This window comes from Lampetra planeri, chromosome 15 (assembly GCF_965212315.1).
Source record: "Lampetra planeri chromosome 15, kcLamPlan1.2.h2, whole genome shotgun sequence".
Taxonomy (NCBI): Eukaryota; Metazoa; Chordata; class Hyperoartia; order Petromyzontiformes; family Petromyzontidae; genus Lampetra; species Lampetra planeri.
Genome location: NC_136121.1, coordinates 10,239,036 through 10,259,135, shown reverse-complemented (window position 1 = coordinate 10,259,135; position 20,100 = coordinate 10,239,036). Strand labels below are relative to the sequence as shown.

General features: G+C 43.1%; 2 protein-coding genes across 4 annotated transcripts in view; one reads left to right on the top strand and one right to left on the bottom strand.

Annotated features, from left to right (window-relative positions):
• Positions 1-8,949: 8,949 nt before the first annotated feature.
• On the top strand, positions 8,950-15,628 carry LOC144722712 (high mobility group protein B2-like). Of its 3 annotated transcripts, none has more exons than XM_078601046.1 (5): positions 8,950-9,140; positions 12,743-12,899; positions 13,021-13,160; positions 13,614-13,788; positions 14,427-15,628. In XM_078601046.1, exons 2-5 carry the CDS (start codon positions 12,750-12,752, stop codon positions 14,544-14,546), a joined length of 585 nt encoding a protein of 194 aa, XP_078457172.1. In that variant the 5' UTR covers positions 8,950-9,140; positions 12,743-12,749; the 3' UTR covers positions 14,547-15,628. The 3 variants fall into 3 exon arrangements, with proteins under 3 accessions (XP_078457172.1, XP_078457173.1, XP_078457171.1); XM_078601047.1 differs by lacking the exon at positions 8,950-9,140 and adding an exon at positions 9,143-9,405; XM_078601045.1 differs by lacking the exon at positions 8,950-9,140 and adding an exon at positions 9,232-9,571.
• An 88-nt stretch (positions 15,629-15,716) lies between these two features.
• The window catches only part of LOC144722833 (N-acetylgalactosaminyltransferase 7-like), a 119,035-nt gene continuing 114,651 nt past the window's right edge, over positions 15,717-20,100 (bottom strand). The window contains 2 exon segments of the mRNA XM_078601280.1: positions 15,717-17,766; positions 19,260-19,391. Of these exon segments, the coding sequence (XP_078457406.1) occupies positions 17,632-17,766; positions 19,260-19,391 (267 nt within the window). The 3' untranslated portion in view covers positions 15,717-17,631.

The window sequence follows — 20,100 nt, the reverse complement described above, 5'->3', positions numbered from 1 at the left end:
GTGATTGCTACATTGGAGAAACGAAACGTCATGTTTCTGATCGTGTCCGCGAGCACAAGTCAGATCTGAAACACGGCAGAACTGATTCTTCTGCCGTTGCCGATCATTGCTACAACTCGGTGGGCTCTCATGAAATTGTCTTTTCCGAGACCAAGGTTCTCTGCAAACCTCCCGGCTACCATCAAAGGTTTGTACACGAAGCCATACAAATATACAAACACAGACGTAATTTCAACCGTGATGATGGGTACAAACTTAGTAATCATTGGAAAGATGTTATCAACCACGCAAAAAAGACTTAATTACAATTTTTTGGACCATCTTACCTGACAGGCACTATTTTACTTTACTTTACCGAGTGTTAACATCCCCAGTTATTTTTTAACAGTACTCTCTTCATTGTTCAGCCAGCATTGGTATAAACATGGGCATTTTCGTTCTTTTGTCTATCATGTGTATCAGACCTCCCCTCCCCCTCTCTGTCCATTGTGTTGGCGTGTGCAGTAGTTTGTCGCTTGCGCACAATCGCTTCCACGCCGTCGCCCACCCTTTTGGCCCCGCCCCCCCTCCCTCCCGATACGTTCTATTCATTGGCTACCATATTCTGATGAGCTCCCCCCTCCCTCTCCTCCCCCCTCAACTCGCTTTAAAGGGATTACATCTTGAATCATTGCCTCACTTGATGCAGCTAATCTGGCTGTGACGGTCCCACCTGATGACGGAGACTTGTGTTGCCTCTGAAACGTCGTGATTTTTGTTTTTATTTTATTTTCATTAATTTTGATGTTTTACCTACGTGACTTTACCGAAAAAACCTAAGAATATGATTGCTTGCAGTCACGAAAGCTGCAAATCTAGAATCAGGGGTTAGGGTATTGTACTCTAAAACCGGTGTCCAGAGTTTGATTCCTGGCCATGGCTAACATCAGTGGTGAGTGATATCTGAATCGATCCTGGATCTCCTCCATTTAGTCGCATTGATCAGCGTGGTAAGGTATAGTCAAACAACCACCGTGACAGCAGTGGCATCAAACTCATGTCGCTAGGTTTATAGCGTAATGCATTAACTGCATTATCATCTCTGTTGTTGCTCACGATGAGGCCGACTAAATCAATTATCCGATGTTCTATATAGGTCATTAGACATCACAGTTCTACCACACAGGTGCAGACAATGTAATGTTTATTCCGTACATATGCATTAACAGTTCGTTTGTCAGTCCGCTGCTGTGTGTGAAGGCTATTTGACCCTACTTCACCACGCTGGTCAATGCGAGTCGGTGGTGGTGGGGAGAGTGCAGAAAAATCTGTGTATTTGCTGCACTGCACTCTCCTGCCCAGAACCCCAACAACACCTGTATTCTATTCGTGGTCACCCATGCCAGTACTATACAGGCTTAGCTTCCGAAATCTGATAAAATCAAGCGCATTCCGGCAAATGTGGTCATAGGCATGTTGTGCCAACTGCTACCTGCGTGTGGTATTTACTAATATAATGAGCCAAGAATGTCTGTGTCCCGTGCGTGACGTCACTCCCCGCCCCCCCTCATTATTATTGTGCCTGGATTGTTTTGACTAACGCAGAAGGTCGAGCGGCTATGATTAAACAAATTATGCAAATTCCCAGTCAATTTTATGTATCTTGAAAGAAAGTTAAGGCAATAAATGATTCTACGCCGCATCAGTGCATTTGGTGCCTTTATTTCTTCCGCACGTCCAACAAAAGGTAAGTCGACTTTACGCTTCCAAATTATGCTATGATAAACATTTTTCTTCTACTTTGCAGACATTGTATCGAATTCCAATTGTTTTCAACCCCAGAGAGCGAAAGCGGAAGATAAGTATCAGAGCAGTGGATTGTCAGTAATTGAACGTCCATTAAATACAGTGCTACTGTGACATTACGTCAGGTGTTTTATGAGTTAGTTGCGTGCAACAACCACTGCCATTAATGCAGTGCTGTGGTCAAATGCTGTGAGGTGTTTTATGACTTCCTTTTGTGCAACATTCACTGCCATTAATACAGTGCTACAGTGAAATGCAGTGAAGTGTTTGATAACATTATTTTTTCAATATTCCCTGCCATTACATTTAGACAAGATAAAATTATACTCTGATCAATTTATTCGTAACTCTAATGCTTCTCTTTGCTTTTCGTTATTTGCTTAGTTACTTCAGACAGTATCAGCACTCTACTTTCTTCACTCTTCGCTATCAAGCGTCCATCGGTGAAGATAAATTTGTCAGTCAACTGCAGGGAAACCTTTTGAACACCGATAAGAGATTCACACAAAATATCGTATACGGAGAAACCTTAATTTAATTTCATAAGTTAAGAAAAAAATATTTAACTGCTACATTTCCTAATTAAATTAACAATCACAATAAACGTTAATTTGCATCTTTAATATTTCAGCTTACGTCCCAGGACGGGCTAACAAGCTAGTGGATTATAATGAGACCCACCAGCAATGACTACAGCTCACAGATTAGTATTGCATATATACGAGTGAGAGGAAAGTACATTGTGGCCAAATGTGCATAGAATATTTACTCCAAGGTCAAAGATACTCAATGGAACAGCCTTCTTGTAACACGAAATGCACGGAGATTAAATTAGTGATGCCATTTTCTCAAGCGTTATATACTGATGCATTCATTAATATGCCACGTATAACGTTGAATCACCATTTGACACTCCAGGAATGTAATGTGTTAATGGACTGAGCATACCAGCCATGGAGACTATGGACTACCTTCCTATGCTATATATATATCATAGTGATTCTGTGCATGTACGTATATGTATAGCCATTTGCCAATCCAATCCACTGCTGGATGAGGGCCTCCCCACACCTTCAACCCAAAGCTATGCATGTAGAGTAGAATGTTGACTTCTGGGTGCGTTCACTCAGAAGTTATCACAACTAATGTGGACATGTTACTGTTTTCCTCGAAGCTATGCTGAATTTAAATCTACGTGAAAGCTCGTCCAGTTACACTTATTGCTACATTTGTTTACCTATTGGCTAAATCGTAATATAATTTTCCCACTGAAATGTTACCAAATATATATCAACCCTCATAAATCATACGTCGTGGAAAGAACATCTAGCAGTGGATGACAAAGGGGATGTGAAATAATATTTATATTTTGGAAAATGTATGTTTGCCATTCAAGTAAGAATGGCCATACATTTAAATTCAATTTACCTTGGTACACAATGCGTGATACAGACTATAATATCAGTGATTGGTGACTCAATCATAAGCAGTTTTGGTTCCTAAAACCCACAAGACTATGTGTGTACAGGAATGGGTTCTTATGACGAGTGAAAATAATAATTGTATCATGCGATTCAGACATTGCTGACAAAAAAGAAAAAAAAAAGTTGCAGCATATTTATATTCAGCTCATTATCAATCCCCTATCACACCGTTTAGTGATGGAACTGCAGTTCCAGTTTAATGGCAGTGTAGGAAAACAAACCCCATTGTTAAATTCCACTTGTGTTCCACGCCTATGCTTTCCACCTTCGACCAATCCGCACTGATCAGCGTGGTGAATTATGGCCAAATAACCGCTACAATCTGCACGGCGTGTGGAGAACCCTCCTCCCGCAGTGGATTGACAAAGCACATGTACATGAGAACTGTGGTAATAAGTGTGTGTGTGTGAACTTACAATGAAAATCAATGTGCCCTTATAAAAAGAAAAAAAACGCTTTATGTCCTCCAGTAAACTACGACCTGGTGGTGAAACGCATCAAGAAACACTGCATTCTTTCCCTTTGCAGGCAATTTTATGTGACTGCTATGACCTGGCCTTATTCTTCATCGCCTGCTGCCTGGGCGCCCACGAATCCCATCGCCAAAATAGCATCAGCATGTGGTCGGCGAGCGAGCCTGTGAAGGGCATTTTCATAGGATACGCGTGGGATGGAGGAGACACAGCTCATTGTGTCCCCTAGCAGCAGAGCCAACGAGAGGGAAAAAAATAACTAACTCGTTTTCTGAAAGTGTCAGCGGCTAAGCTCACGTTTGTGATCATGTTTTTTACGTTATCATTGTTTTAAAGCCAAGCTTGAATGACTTGAAGAATTTTTGGGAAAAATGTTTGGTGGTAGAAAAACGTATTGCAAAAGTGAATACGTCGTTTTTTTGCCATCGCTTTCTGCATTATTTTGTGGGCGCTGCATTCGGCTGCTTTATGGTTTTTAAATGTGTTGTATGGCAATTATATACAGTCGTATAATAATGATTAATGGCGCAGTCATTATTAAAATAAAGGTTTCTTATTTCAAGTGGGCCCTCCACTGGGATGTCGGGACAATTCCAGTACAGTCTACACATATAGACACAAAAATAGAAACGTCGATTGCAAATGAAAACGTGCTCTTGGTGTGGAATTTTTGTTTATGCCCAACGCACAGAGACCGACATTTTACAAATTGCCAAAAAGCATCCGTGTTGGTATATCGATCATGGTGGTAACGTCGCAGATAAGCGGCGAAACGAGTTTGTGAACACCCCGGCGCACAGTTCTGTAATACTAATAGCCTGCCATAAATAATCCTGGCCAGGCGGGCAACGATTCAACAACTGCCATTCCCTCATTCTTGGGATGCTGCTCCACAACGCGGCGAATCAATGCAGTTGCACTGCACGCATGGCGCATTTAATGGATGCGTTGTGTAGGACGTGCCTCGTTTTCATAAAGGCGCAGGGATGGCGCATTAATTAAATGAACAGTTAACCAAACGAAAAAATGGTACGTATTTATATTTCAGCTGCCGTAATATTCGAACACGATTGTACCCATGCACAATGTTGACTTTGCTGCAATGGTAATTCCTAACCTTATTCACTATTCATAACAATTACTCCAACCTTATCTGTCCTTGGCTCAAAAACTATTTCTTGTAATTGCACAAGTACTAACCATAAGACTACAAATAAAAATCACTCCCTTACTTGCCTGCGAATATGATTATCGATTAAAAATTCTCTAGCACTGACAATATCCTAAATACTGTATCGATGTAACTCTTTGCAACTAGCCGATATTGTTATATCTTAGCTCAATTCATAACTCAAATGCCATTCCTGTCTCCGCAACACTAACTAGTAGTGTAACTGCGTTGACTAAATGTTGATTATCCAAAATGTTATTTAAAAAAATAAGTTTACTAGAAACATGACCCTGCATCCGAAAAATTATGGAATCGCCGAATCATTCATTATACCTTTAATGCCTAACATCGTTAACTTTTAACTTACCCACATTAATAATTATAATCTGAACACCATTGCCAAACCGACGAGCGATGCGAAATTAATTTCTAGTAAACACATTCCTGCGGATGGAGCTGGTAGGAACGTTGGGTTGCTCGGTCAATGGCCAGGGTCAATGGCGGCGTGGTGTATTCCGCAAATATGCCCGAATGTGAGGGCGGGCACAAGCCGGCGTAAGTTAAACGTTGAGTTTTATAAGGGCACCACTGGGTGACCAGCCCCTCCCCACCCAGCCCCACCCCTCCCACCCAGCCCCACCCCTCCAACCCAGCCCCACCCCTCCCACCCAGCCCCACCCCTCCCACCCAGCCCCACCCCTCCCACCCAGCTCTTCGTCACCCAGCCCCTCCCTGCACGACGGACGGACGGAGACAATAATCCCGTGGGCTGGTGGAACCAGTGGGTTCCTACCAGTATTATCAGAGTCCCTTTTGTTGTATTTTGGTGCCACCTGGTGGAGGGAGATGTGAAATACAGAAAACGCGTCTACAGCCACAGCCTGGGATTATAATCTTGTCCGTCACTGCCCCTTGGAAACATAATACTTTTCCAGATACACTTCTGCACTAGCATAATCATTTATAGCCCTTTACCACTGAATTAAGACATGCATTAGCATATCAACCCATACATTGAGTTTTCCATACGGCATACGAGTACGTTTTAAAATGGATTTGTCTATTTGTTTGTGTTTCTCCCTTGTGATGGGATCTTTGCAGGATAAACGTTGAGATTGATAAGTGGCACGGAGTGACCAATAAGGTCTGAATTGGTCTGGAATAAGGTAGTGAGTGTAGTGGTGGTGAGTGTACTAGTGGTGAGTGGAGTACTGTAGTGGTGATTGTCTATTTGTGTTTCTCCCTTGTGATGGGATCTTTGTAGGATAAACGTTTAGATTTATACGGGGCACGGGGTGACCAATAAGGTCTGATTTGGTCTGTAATAAGGTAGGGCACTGATACGGGGTTGACATGCATGCATTCGTGTTACACCATTGTGGAAAACGAATTTGTGGAAAATAAAGTTGCAGGTTGTTCTCGTGTTAATATGGGAACACTGAAGTGCATATATATAATGTAACCAGCCACTAGTACTTTACAAGCACTATTGATTCGGCAGTAAGACCATTGTATGTTTAACCTCAGACATGTATCTATAACGACTCGAGGATTGGGGTATAATGCACTTAGTGTGTACGGTTTAGATTGCTTATTGTGATGTACCTATGCAAAGGTTTCAGTGAACACTGCTCAATGTGAATGGCATTGAGTAAAACCATAATGGTGAAATGTTTACGTAGGATTTAAAACCACCCCTCAAAAATGTTAATTAATACAGCAACAGAACGGCCAGTAGTTGTAAAGTTTAACCATTACCATCTTACATTTGAAGTTCATTTCGTTCAATATATACAGTCCACCTAATCAATGTTAACAGGCTTTGTGTTTAATCAGCATGTATGGTTTTGCATAGAGAATGCCTTGAGTCTGCCTTTATCTTGCGGGTAGATCAATGGATACAAGTGTGATAAGATACAACCGATAATACTACGTCGCCCACAACAGGATAGGGCGTTAAGCATTAACTTTAGCACAATGTTGTGTTTAACGTGAACTCATGTATATGCAGGGACCTTCCACGTTAAAACGTGTGAAGGATGCTCAAACAATCTGCTAAACAGACTAAAGTACGCGTTACCTTTCTAGATTTGAAGCTTTCGTGACTGCAAGGATTCATACTCTTAGTTTTTTTTTCGGTAAAGTCACGTAGGAAATAAATAATGACCAATAACTATAATAGGAATAAAATAATAACTTTATTTCTATTATTTATTATTAGCATTATTTATATTTATTTAATATAAATTAATATTTCTATTTTATTTGCATTTTTTATAATTTCAATTATTACTTATTTAATAGAAAAAAAAATCAGCTTTTTTTCTATTATTATTTTCTATTATTTGTATTATTTTTATTTATTTAATAGGAATAAAATAAATATTTCTATTATTTATTATTTCTATTTTTTACCTACGTGACTTTACCGAAAAAACATAAGAGTACGCGTTACCTATATCATCTAACGCGTAGCTTAACGTGTTTTTAAAAGTAACTATATCACGCAACATCGTACTCAATGCAATTCGCATAAGTGCCTAACAATACCTCACAAACTTACAGCCTTTTCGATTTAAAGCTTTCGTGACTGCAGGGATTCATCTTATTGGTTCTTTCGGTAAAGTCACGTAGAAGGGAAATAATAAAAAGAAAACATAAGATAAAAAAAATTAAGTCACGTAGAAGGGAGATAATGAAATTAAAGTTATTAGTTTTTATTTTATTATTTCCCTTCGACGTGCCTTTATTTTTTTCTTATTGTTTTATTTGTATTATTTTATTATTTCCCTTCTACGTGACTTAAATTTTTTATCTTGTTTTATTTGTATTATTTTATTATTTCCCTTCTACGTGACTTTACTTTTTTTATCTTATTACGTATTATTTTAATTATTTTATTATTTCCCTTCTACGTGACTTTACCGAAAGAACCAAGATCACAGCCTTTTGATTACCTCAAAATAAAACTTCGCTTAGCCGTTTCGACACAACTTTGAATCAACTAATATACTCCCGCTCGGATTGCGATCATGTTTCGATAAACACAACCTGGTGAATACAATCGCATTTAATCGATTTAGTTTATGTACAAATAATAATTTTATAGTGAGGGAAAACCTACCCAGTCGTTCAATGTTTACAGCGGGATACGGGGCACTAAGCCTCTATCAATTCGCGATGTTGTATTCATATTCTTGACCTTGTGTTTGCTTTCTAAGAATCGATACGATGTTAACACGACTAAGTACTGTTGTGTGCACAAACGCACAATAACGTATCGTCTCTCGCACATACATCAACAGTACAACAAATATATCTGTAATATTCTTTTTGGGATCGCTTAAATAGAAAAATGTGTCGTTAAACCCGCCACAAGCAATTAGTAAGGTTTGTCACGTAAACACAACATGCCAATTCGTTACTAGTACAGTGTGTTGGATAGCAAAGCTGCAACATTTACATTGAGCACGACGTTTCGCCAGCAAATACAACTAACTTCGTCAGGCGACAGACATATTTTGTGGAGAAATCCTCCTGTTTCGTTCCTTAAATATTTGTGTGGTGGTGCTGGTGTTGGTAGACGTGATAGCAACACTTGTGAGCACAATCTTCTACGTTTCCAGCGGCGTTAAACTTCACCCCGCGTCGCGGCGGCGTCGACCCGGGGGGAACTTTTGGCGCCAAAAAACCGAATGGGACAAAGGGGGGGAGGGGGGAGGGGCAAGGGGGAGGGGGGAGGAGGGCGCCACCCCCCCGGGGTGAGGGGGGCGCTTTCCCCCCCACCCGCTTAGTTTTTTCCCGCGCTTTTCGCTTCGGTTTCTTAAGCGCCCGCGCGACCGTTTTCCCACCCCCCTCCCCCTTCAAACCGCCCCCTTCCTCCCCTTAGGACCGCCCCCTTCCTCCCCGTTAGGACCGCCCACCTCCTCCCCCTTCAGTACCGCCCGGCGCCGCGCGAGCCAATTGGACGAGCGCCGGTTTCCCCCCACCCCCCACTCCCCCCTAACCCCACCCCCCCACCTCCCCCCAATGCGCGCGCCGGCCAACGGCGAGCGGCGCATCCGATTCAAATGCGCGCGCCAGCCAATGGGAGCGCGGCGGCGGCTTCGCCAGCCAATGGGAGCGCGCTCCATCGTCGCTTATTGCGCCTTCGTTGAGCGCCGCGAGCTGCCATTGCCTCCGCCGTTGCACGGTACCGCGCCAGCGTTAAGCGAACCCAAGTGGCGGGTGAGTCGAGTGTGGCCGCGGTTTAGTTACGGGGTGGTGTGAGGGGAGGAGGAGAGGGGGGGGGTGTATGTTGTTTTTTTGTAATTTTTTATATTGATATAGACGATCGCGCTCCGCCGTTTTCTTTCGTTTACGCCGTCGTTCGTTTAACTTCGTACGCTGAATTTATCCGCGTGTCGGTGGGCGAACGAGAAGGCCGTGATCGCAGTCTGTTATCTCGCTCGCAAATCAACGCGGGGCGGCTGCCGTTGCCACTGCGGGCGACGTAAGATGGCGGCGACGGTCTGCGCGGTCGCGTTCGCCCCCTTCTTCGACGCGTTCCCGTGCGATTTTCTCGGGGTTCGCGGCGGCGAATCGGCCCCGGATTGACGTCGGGACCCCCGCTGGAATGTACCGCTCACGATGGTTGGGCTTTTGAGCGCGGTGGCATGGTAGGAATGAGCCTCGAGGCGCGATTGCGCGAGGAGTGTGACCCCCTATCGGGCTTGCGTGTGAAGAAGGCACCACGGCCATTTTGGGAACGCGCGCGTTTTGTAAAATGTTAATTTGAGGTTATTTGTTAAATTGACGCGGTTGTTTTCTTCGCTTTACGGGATGAAAATGGAAGGAAAAATCAGGGGAGATATTCGTCGCTTAAGTCGCTGTTCTATTTGGATGTGGTGGTGTTTTTTTTGGAGCTGTAAGGGAATGGTTCAAAACCTTTGTGGGGGCCCGACGGGCGCTAAAGATGGAGTCTACTGTGCACGCATTTAAATGGTCTCGTTTATAAAAAATTATTTTTTTTACTCAAAATGTAGAACTTCTATCGTTATTTTCTTTATTTGCAGTTATATACTTGGTCTTTGAATTTTAGCAGATTTTTACCGCGAATGTTTTAATGGCGCGGTTTGTATTTCGCCTCTGTTTGAAAGGTGCCATCTGTTCAATTACAATTTGTTTTTGCTATAAGCTTGTGCGTTGTAGTGGTAACTTTTGTGTGAAAACGTTTTAGAATCGTAAACATGGTTTTACTTAGAGCTTGTCACGTTGTTGAAGTATTATGGAACATTTGTGAAGCTTGTGTTTTTAAATATTGTATGTTTATTAAAAACTAGTTTTATTAATGCATATATATCTAAGTAACCATTTAAATATATGCGCTTTGAAATAGCGAGATGTGAAATTTCTGCGTGTTTTGAACCTACATTCTTTGTTTAATGTTTTAACAATATATAAACAAACGAATGCAACGCGGACGGCGGGAATCATTAGAACCCGTACATGACCCGGACAAAGTTGAGCGAGGTTATCCCGTGGAGTCTATTGTGGTTTATTATACGAATATTTGTTTCCCTATGAGACTTCCTTTACCAGTGGCAAAATATAGTAATAGGTTTTTACCCTTTCAACTGGTACAAAAACTGACACCTTTATACAAGGGATCATATTTGCAATAACCACAACACAAGCAGTCAAAATGCAAACAAAAATAAACTCTGATAATGATATGCACTATCATCAGAGTTTCTTTTTGGTTGTATTTTGACTGCTTGTGTTGTGGTTATTGCAAACATGATTTCTTATATAAAGGTTTCAGTTTTTGTACCAGTTGAAATGGTAAAAACCTATTTAAATTTTTTTTTGCCTGTTGCTGTTTTTAAGGTTCCGTTTTGTTGTTTTTAGGACCAAAGATTCGTGTTGTTACATTGAAATCCGCCCCTGGCTCGGCCGCGTGGTTGCTGTCTATTGTTAGTGGTGGTGGTGGGCCACCATCGCCATTGCAGGCGATGCCTTCCATCCATTCATTCATTGATTTTTTTTATTTTCCCTTTCCTCCGCCTTGTTAACGGCTTGGATAGATCTTTCCATTTTGATTAAATGCATTTCGCATTTGTAAAAAAAATGGTAATGATGCATTTTGTATAAGCTCACCCGAAATAATTTATTTAGTTTTGCTGTGGAGCACACGCGTATAAAATTAATGAGGACGCCACATTTCATGTTTCCGTGAAAGATTAATTAAGGGATTTGTCAATTCTACTGGCTTTTAGTAGACGATTATCCATAGCCTGTTGTATGAAGACGCAGGCATTCAAATCTCGCTTTTGCATTTTGTCTTTAATTTGCAAGTCCGTTATAAATTCTGTCGAAATTATTGCTGCATTCAAGTAGCCTTAATTGGGTAGGATTGCAAAGAATGTGTGTGTATACATGCCCTGTCCTCTTTGACGTGTGATGGCATGAGCGATTTGCGCCTTTATTATAAACCGAGATAAATAGCACGTTCTTGTTTACTGTTAATATGCACTGGTGAATGATGATATATTTTTTTATCAGTCATTTCAATTTGCTGGTTTAAGATGATAATTAACATCGTAACTAGTATTGCCTCCAGTGCTTGTTTCTCCACTGGTAATTAATTGAATGGCTAGGACAGGGGTCGGCAACCTACGGCTCCGGAGCCGCATGCGGCTCTTTACGGGCTGCTTCTTGACAATATGTACGTATGTACAGTATGTACTCAGATGCATTGCGGCTCTTGAAATACTGAATTTTGTACCGAATTGGAAAGAAATGGCTCTTCTTGTTATTTTGGTTGCCGACCCCTGGGCTAGGACATAGTCACGCTCCGTGAATGTCAAACTCCTAACCCACAAAATTATAATTTGGTAATTATCAATACAGAAATAGGCGTGCGTGTTGAGCATTGGCTAGCCATGGACAATGTAAAATTGCACGCATGATGGTAACGTCTTGTTCTAGGGTACAGTACAAAAGCAGACTGTGCATGTCTGTCAAAATTGGCCCCTTAGAGTTTTTGGCGTTATTCCCAGGGTGTGTGTGCAGTGTATTAATGCGACTGTAGATTGATTATAAAAAAGGTGGTAAATTGGTCTAGTTGCCTGGGATCTCGTGTCACGATGTTGTGACTGCCGTGCTAATTGGTGAAGACGGTCTTGGCATGGTTTATACGGGTAATGCAGTATCGTGTCATTCAACATTGCGGATTTAGAATGTGTGCGCTGATGTAACGCCGCCTGGGTAAGACATTCTGAGATGTCAAGGTGGCCGATTAGTGATATGGCACCCAAGCGATTTGTAGTGTTAAAATAGGATTAATTAAAAAAGGCCACGTTTAGCTAAAAGGCAAATCAATGGGCTAAAGGTCTTCTACATAGATGTGCATCTGCGTGATGAGGTATCTGAAAAAGTCCAAAAAGAGTGGGTAATGTGAAAGCAATGCAGACATGTTAATAGGGTTATGTATTGATTGCTTAGTTATTTTGACTAAATTACACTCAAACAATAATGCAGCTATTAATTTTTGGCAACTTAACGTATATACTTGTGGGTATTCATTCACAAGACCTTTAAGAAGATGAAAGGCATGGCTCTGCCTTTACACCTCCCACTCGACAGATGTTGAGAATGTGGTGACGAGCAAATGGCACCGAAAAAATCCCGCCTTTTATTACCAATTGGTTGCGTTTCGCTGCCAATTCCGTTGTGTACCGGAATGGACATTTTAACTCGTCAAACGCATTAATTGCCATAAATATTCTGTTGTGAGAAAGTGTGTAGTGGTCTATTTATAGTGACTGTTGACATTTTTTGTGTTCTAGTGACAAAATGGGTAAAGGAGAGCCAGGAAAACCGCGTGGGAAGATGTCTTCCTATGCATACTTCGTGCAGACTTGTCGCGAGGAGCACAAGAAGAAACATCCGGAGGCATCTGTAAACTTTGCCGAGTTTTCCAAGAAATGCTCCGAGCGCTGGAAGGTAAAGATGCTCGTGATGCCCTTTTGACATAATTCCCCACTTTTTTTGGCAACTATCGACATTGGTCGCCTGTAAGTGGAGTTCGTTGACGAACATGGATCTCTATTATTGTGCCTTGCAGACGATGTCTCCCAAGGAGAAAGCGCGTTTTGAGGAAATGGCTAAGGCTGACAAGGCACGTTATGACCGGGAGATGAAAAATTACGTTCCGCCTAAGGGCAAGAGGAAGACAAAGGACCCTAATGCACCCAAGAGGCCCCCGTAAGTCCTGCGGCATCCTGTTTTGTGGTGTTTTGCCGCCGAGAAAGTGGCCTCGTCACTGGTTTAAAAATGTTTTATTTTTCCCAATTACCTTGCACTGCGGGGAGGCCCCCCTTCGTTAAACAGTAGATTTACAAAGGGGCCTTTTGTGTACTTCGTTGCATCTACTTTTCATAGCAAGTCTTGAGAATTGCTATTTCACACACGACCCACAAAGACACTAATGTGATTGCGTACAAAGTGAGTGCTATTGTGCTGTGCAATTTAATCCGTGGCAGTCAAAGCGTATTATGTTGAGGCTGTCTAGAAACCTTGTATGTATTTTGTAAGTGGCTTGTGAAATCGTCGTAGCTTTTAAAGCGAATGTGGCCGACGGAAAAGATTGGTCCAAGTTTGCCAGGTGAGTGGTGTTGGTCTAACACATGGTGGCCCTATCGCCGTGTTTGTGCACAGATCTGCATTTTTCGTGTTCTGCTCGGAGCACCGGCCCAAGGTGAAGGCAGATCACCCCGGCCTGGGCATCGGTGAGATTGCCAAACGGCTGGGAGAGATGTGGGGACTACTCACGCCCGAGACTAAATCTCCGTATGAGAAGAAGGCTGCCAAGCTGAAGGAGAAGTATGAGAAGGTGAGGTTTCTAACGAAGCGATCGTGAGTTGCTTGTTGCGGTGGAAATGTGTGGGGAGCTGAAGGCCATTTAATAACCTAATGAAATTGATAGCAAGTGTGATACTTATAAAAAACAAAAAATACTTGCATGCAGTTTTATTCCCAAATTACGACAGTTGCGTTTATTCCACGCCTTGGAGTATTGGTAAAGTCCTGCAGTATGTGCGGCGGTGTATCTGGAAATGCACACTATTGTTGGGCAGCTAAAGTGTGCCAATTTGCAAAGCAGCCGTAATATAAATGGTGATAGTTCATGTGTTGAAACGGGAACCAATTTGTATTTTTTAAATTTGCTTGAACAGTTGGCATTTCTACAGGGAAGAAAATACATTCAAGGTTGACAAATCTTTTAGGCACATCTCCCAAATGAATGCATTAATCAGTGCATGCATGCTATTTGCTTCTCATAAGCCTCAAAAAACAGATTCATTCAGAGCTCAGTTATGTTGCTAATAAAGGTTATGAGGGACAAATCAGTCGCGTGGCATTTATTTAAAATGGGCCACGATTTTATTTACGTAGCACGATTGCACGCTTGCTTGTGCATGTCTTGGCCCATGTTCTGTGCTGTAAGCGCAAGTGTTCTCTGTTTCTCAGGACGTGGCGGCGTACCGTGGAAAGGGCAAGGCGGCACCCTCCAAGGCTGCACCCGAGGAAGATGATGACGAGGAAGATGAGGAGGAGGAAGATGATGATGATGAGGATGATGACGAGTAGGCTGACAGCAGCAGAAAGTGTAAAACATCCTCGGTGTAGGGATGTATAAATGCTTCACTGGCAGGCGCTTACATTGATAGTTTTTTTTAAGGAGGTTTGGAGGGAATTTATTCAGTTTGGGGGGATGGGGGGGGGTCAGTGATCCCACAACGTAAAAAATTAAAATGTGAAGTCTATTACATTTGCCCATGGCAGAATCCCAGCTTTGACATAATTGATGTAATAGTTTCTCAAGGGCTTTGGTGTTGGTTAATGGGCACTACTGTGCATTTGAGAGCATTAAACTGTTGGATATTTGGAGCAAAATAGGAAACTCAATTTGGTTGGATAGGACAGGGATGTTTATTGAATTAACAAATACTTCTTAAACCTCCTTTATAATTGTGTAAATTCAATGTCTGTACAGTCAACTCAAGGGCCCGCTCCATATTTCTTCAAATAGATTTGGTGTTGGTTTAATTGAACTAAGATGTAACCTCACGACCTTGTTGACCAAGAACTACAGATGAATGACAACTGAAATGTAGCAATGATATGCATTGACTTGTGCCAGCGTATCTTATAACACTTTATTTGAATTTGTTTAAGGATTGGTGATGCATTACTTTCGAGTGGGCCACTTAATGTCAAGTTGATGTATGATAGCTGTGTGAAATTAGAACTTTGATATTGGCCAATTATGATGAAGTGTTTGCCCATTTTGAAAGAAGAGTACTGCTTGGTTGAAAGGAAACAGAAATATTTGTGTGGCAGAGTGTAGACTTGATTAGATTGAGACCTGCTTTTGAGATTTTTTTTTTACCTAGGTTCGAGACTCAAAAAGCATAATCTGTATTGAGAAATTGCCACTTGGAAAAAGAAAAAAAAATTCCTTCCCACTATGTACAGTCTGCTTTTGTTTCTTTGTGGCTTGTAATACATTTTTTTAGCCTGGGGTTTTTGTCTGCTTTGAATATTAACCTTGTAGGGTGAATTTGTTTCACATATATTCTGATGAAAGTTGTCCATTTATCTTGTCTGTTGGACTTAATAAAATTCTGTAACTTTTAAGCAACAATAAAATGGTCTTTTTTTACAACATTGTCCATCCTCTTTGCTTGTGGGGGGGGGGGGGTTGCAACGGTTGATAAGTATTTAAGGTGCAACATAAATGTAATCCTTTGGACAGCATCAAGGAAATTTACTTTTAATGATAAAATACTTTACAAATGATGCAACATACAAACGTTTCAAACTCTCAATGTTCGGTGTGCTTTTATGCAAATCATGGTTATTTCTCCAAACGCAGAAAAAGATTGACAGGGTTTAGGTATGATGTGTAAAGCTTTGGTATGCCAACAACCTGGAGAGCTGTAACTTCGAGGGGAACATGACCTTAATGTGCCTTTTTTTTAGAAGGCACTCGCATCTCCGCATTGCACTTCTATTTATGTAGTTGGGAGAATGAAAACCGCAAGTTACCAAAGAAACTTGGCATTGGCATGGGTTTTACTGATGGGAGACGAAGGAAATTTAATAACCCAACAATTCCATCTGGCACTCCCATTTTTTAAGTCCTACGAAATGTTGAAATCTTTTAACAAAACCCAAGTACAATTGCAACACGTTCTTGCATATACAACAGTACCATGAAATTGGCACGTTCTCACGATTCATTCTGCACCGTTATCAGTGTCTTTACAATAAGTTGTGGGAAGCTGTTGACGTTGCATGCCTAATGAGAAAAGGTGCTCGGCAATTTGGCCCTACGTTACTATGTGACGGAAATATTCGTTGTTGTTGCACGTTCGCATTTAACCTTTCTGGAGAGTGGTAAATAATTCAAGCTCGTGTGCTTATCAAAAACTTTGCGTTATCGTGAACGACAACTTTTTGACGTTTTGAAAAAGAAAAGTATTGGTTCAAAGCACTGCTTGCACGCATGTTTGGTGAGCATAGTTATTTGGACTGCAAGGTTTTTTAGTTCCAGCCAAGATTGTGCTGCCCGTACTTGATTTGCAGTTGATTTAAGCAACCCTGTGTGTGGCCACCGTGACCAGTTTGAACTTTGTACGCATCCCGTTTGTCTTTGCGAGGCTGGAAACATTTTGCAGGCACTTCTAAAACAAATACCACTCGGGTTTTCCTTAATGAAAATCGGATCTTGTGAGGTGATTATAATATGTTGTATTTCGCAATTTGGGATATGATTTTACACGTTTGCAGTGTTCATGTCATGAATTGGAAGGTCCATCTTACTAAAATTATATTTCTAAAACTATCTTCACACCGGTCGAATTTGCAACTGAATATAAAAAACCCTATTTTTTGGTATATTGTATATATTAGTGTCTTCTCCAAAGGTGTACAATGATGACGCAACAGCTTGCATATTTGTGTTAATTCAAAGTGACTTCCCCTGGTGATCCTAGAATATGAAGCTGAAATTAAACCAGATTTTTAAAATCTTCCTATAAGTGAATACTGCACTATGCATCGTTCTCCTCAGGTATGGTGTGTGGCATTTAAGTTCTTAACACTGCACAAAATCGGCGAGCTTGATCGGACACCACGTACAATCCTCGGTAAAATGCATCCTTGCAGTCGGTAGGTATCATGTATCGTCAAATAACCCACATGGCATGGGGAGGCCATCATGCAGTAGTGGCTCGGTGAACGGCTGTACATGTACATGTGCAATGGTGATTGTATTTTACGGTCAATTCCATCTCGCACGGTCGCAACACGTCCTTTCGTCTTGACGCAGACGTGGAGATTGTCGACTTCATAAGTAAGAGTTCGTGCGTCCGTGTGGCAACACCTCCGTGACATTTTCCATCGGGCAAAGTATTTTTTGTTTCATATAAAAAAAAAGAGAGGCTCGTTTGCTCACTTCAGGAATTCAAATTTCTGAACTCCGTTGACATCGCAGCACCTGGGAGAGGTGACGGGAGTGCCTGACGGTTCGGACCTACACCATCGTGCAAGCCGGGCGATCCGCACGCTTGCCTTGTCACAACTTGCCCAGGACTCCTCGATCGGCCATGAGGCTCCGTTGTTTCTCTTTTGTTTGCAGGCTTGTTTGTCCGTCTCTCACGAGTGCTTCTCAGAACTTGATGTGGTTGATTTCCCAACGCTGGTTCAGGCTGGTCGGGTTGCAGAGTGCCAGGAACACCTGCTGCAGAGTCTCGGAGCGGTCGAGGCACCTCCCGGAGGGGCTGTGGACAAATCTTCCCTCTCCCTGTGCGACACAACAAGTCATGCGGCGAGTGAACTCGTTAACCGCTAATGCAGTCGGTACGAAGGCAACTTTAACAATGGGCACATTTGCTGAGCGCGTGTATTCTTACGAGCTTTGCAATCAGTTCTTTAATTTAAAATTAACTGTAAACTTTTTATTCTAGATTAGAAGTTTTCGTGACTGCAAGGATTCATACTCTTTGATTTTTTCAGTAAAGTCACGGTATTTTTTTTTAAAGCGAAAGCTAAGTTGTCCCCACCTGAAGAAGGACGCTTGTGTTGCGCCCGAAACGTCGTGATTTAATTTATTTTAAACTTTTTATTGGACCAGGTAAGGCCCACTGAGCTATACGGCTCTTTTTTCAAAATCAACCTGCCCATCACGAATGATACCTCAACGGAGTGGCTTATCACGTGGGAATTTAAAGCAGCCAAATACTCTTAAACGCAAACTCCAAATATACAACAGCAGGCGTCAGGGTCGGGATCGAACCCACGACCTCCTGTGTACCAGGCGAGGTAGTTAACATCTCCTAGCCACCGTGATGATGATGAGAGAGAGAGAGACACGCAAACTCCAAATATACAGCAGGCGTCAGGGTCGGGATCAAACCCACGACCTCCTGTGTACCAGGCGAGGTAGTTAACATCTCCTAACCACCGTGATGATGATGAGAGAGAGAGACATGCAAACTCCAAATATACAGCAGTAGGCATCAGGGTCGGGATCAAACCCACGACCTCCTGTGTACCAGGCGAGGTAGTTAACATCTCCTAGCCACCGTGATGATGATGAGAGAGAGAGAGACACGCAAACTCCAAATATACAGCAGGCGTCAGGGTCGGGATCAAACCCACGACCTCCTGTGTACCAGGCGAGGTAGTTAACATCTCCTAACCACCGTGATGATGATGAGAGAGAGAGACATGCAAACTCCAAATATACAGCAGTAGGCATCAGGGTCGGGATCAAACCCACGACCTCCTGTGTACCAGGCGAGGTAGTTAACATCTCCTAGCCACCGTGATGATGATGAGAGAGAGAGAGACACGCAAACTCCAAATATACAGCAGGCGTCAGGGTCGGGATCAAACCCACGACCTCCTGTGTACCAGGCGAGGTAGTTAACATCTCCTAACCACCGTGATGATGATGAGAGAGAGAGAGACATGCAAACTCCAAATATACAGCAGTAGGCATCAGGGTCGGGATCGAACCCACCACCTCCTGTGTACCAGGCGAGGTAGTTAACATCTAGCCACCGTGGCGCTCTTTTTGCATACGTACAGCCTTCATTGACAGCACAGGTCGTGAGGGCAGGCCCTCATCCAGCAGTGAACTGACATCCGAACCAAAAATGACGACCGCAAATGATGGAAAGCACCACCCAGTAGCATACGTGGGGGACCCCCCCCCTATTTCACCCTCCCCCCCCAAATCCGGCCCGTGGACCCCCGGCGCTCGATAACAGCTGGGCCGTCGCCGCGTCTCACCATGCGGAAGCTCCAGTCGTTGAACTCGGTGCGGTCGCAGTGCACGATGGTGACGCCGGTGCCCTCCTTGCCGCCCTGCGTCAGGCACTGGTCGTGCTGCATCAGCTGGTTCATGTCGTTGAGGCGAAACAGCTTCACGGGGAGAGCCGCCGGTGGGGGCACGGGGGGGGGCAGAGATGGAGATGGAGAGAGGGAGAGAGCAACACAGCGGCATTAGAGAGGGAGATAGGTGGAGGCCGTGGGAGTTGACAGGAAAAAGTGAAATCTCGATCACCTTCAGGCAAAGGTAGGAAAATTTTGAGTTGGGATTGAGCCGTGTCACAGTGCCATGAGCCCGGTGACCCGAGTTAGATTCCTCACCACGGCTAACATCCGTGGCAAGTGATGTCAGATACAGCACTGTCTCTCCCCCCACCCCCCTCCCCCCACTGCCCCTCCACAACCTGCACTGACCGGCGTGGAAAAGTATGGTCAAAAACCCCAATGACCAATATGGCTGGGGAGGTTTTCATCCATTGGTGGATCCAGAATGGCTGGAATTCATTATTAACGGGTAGTCGTATTGGTAGTAGTAGTAATAATGTATTACGCCTGTGACCAAGCACCTGAGCTCATAATTTCTCTGAAGCTATGCAGGGTTGAGCCTGGATGGTGCTTAAGATGGGTGACCACCACGCACAAACAGGTTTCTGTAGGTGGCTACGGGGATACGCGGTGTGCAGAAAACTGGGCAGTTCAGCGAAATCCACCTTCTCTGACCCACGCTGACCCCGTCGTGCGGAGGCCCTGCGGTCAGAAAAACCCTCTCGCGACCCTGCCCAGAGGTCGCAAACGGGTTTTG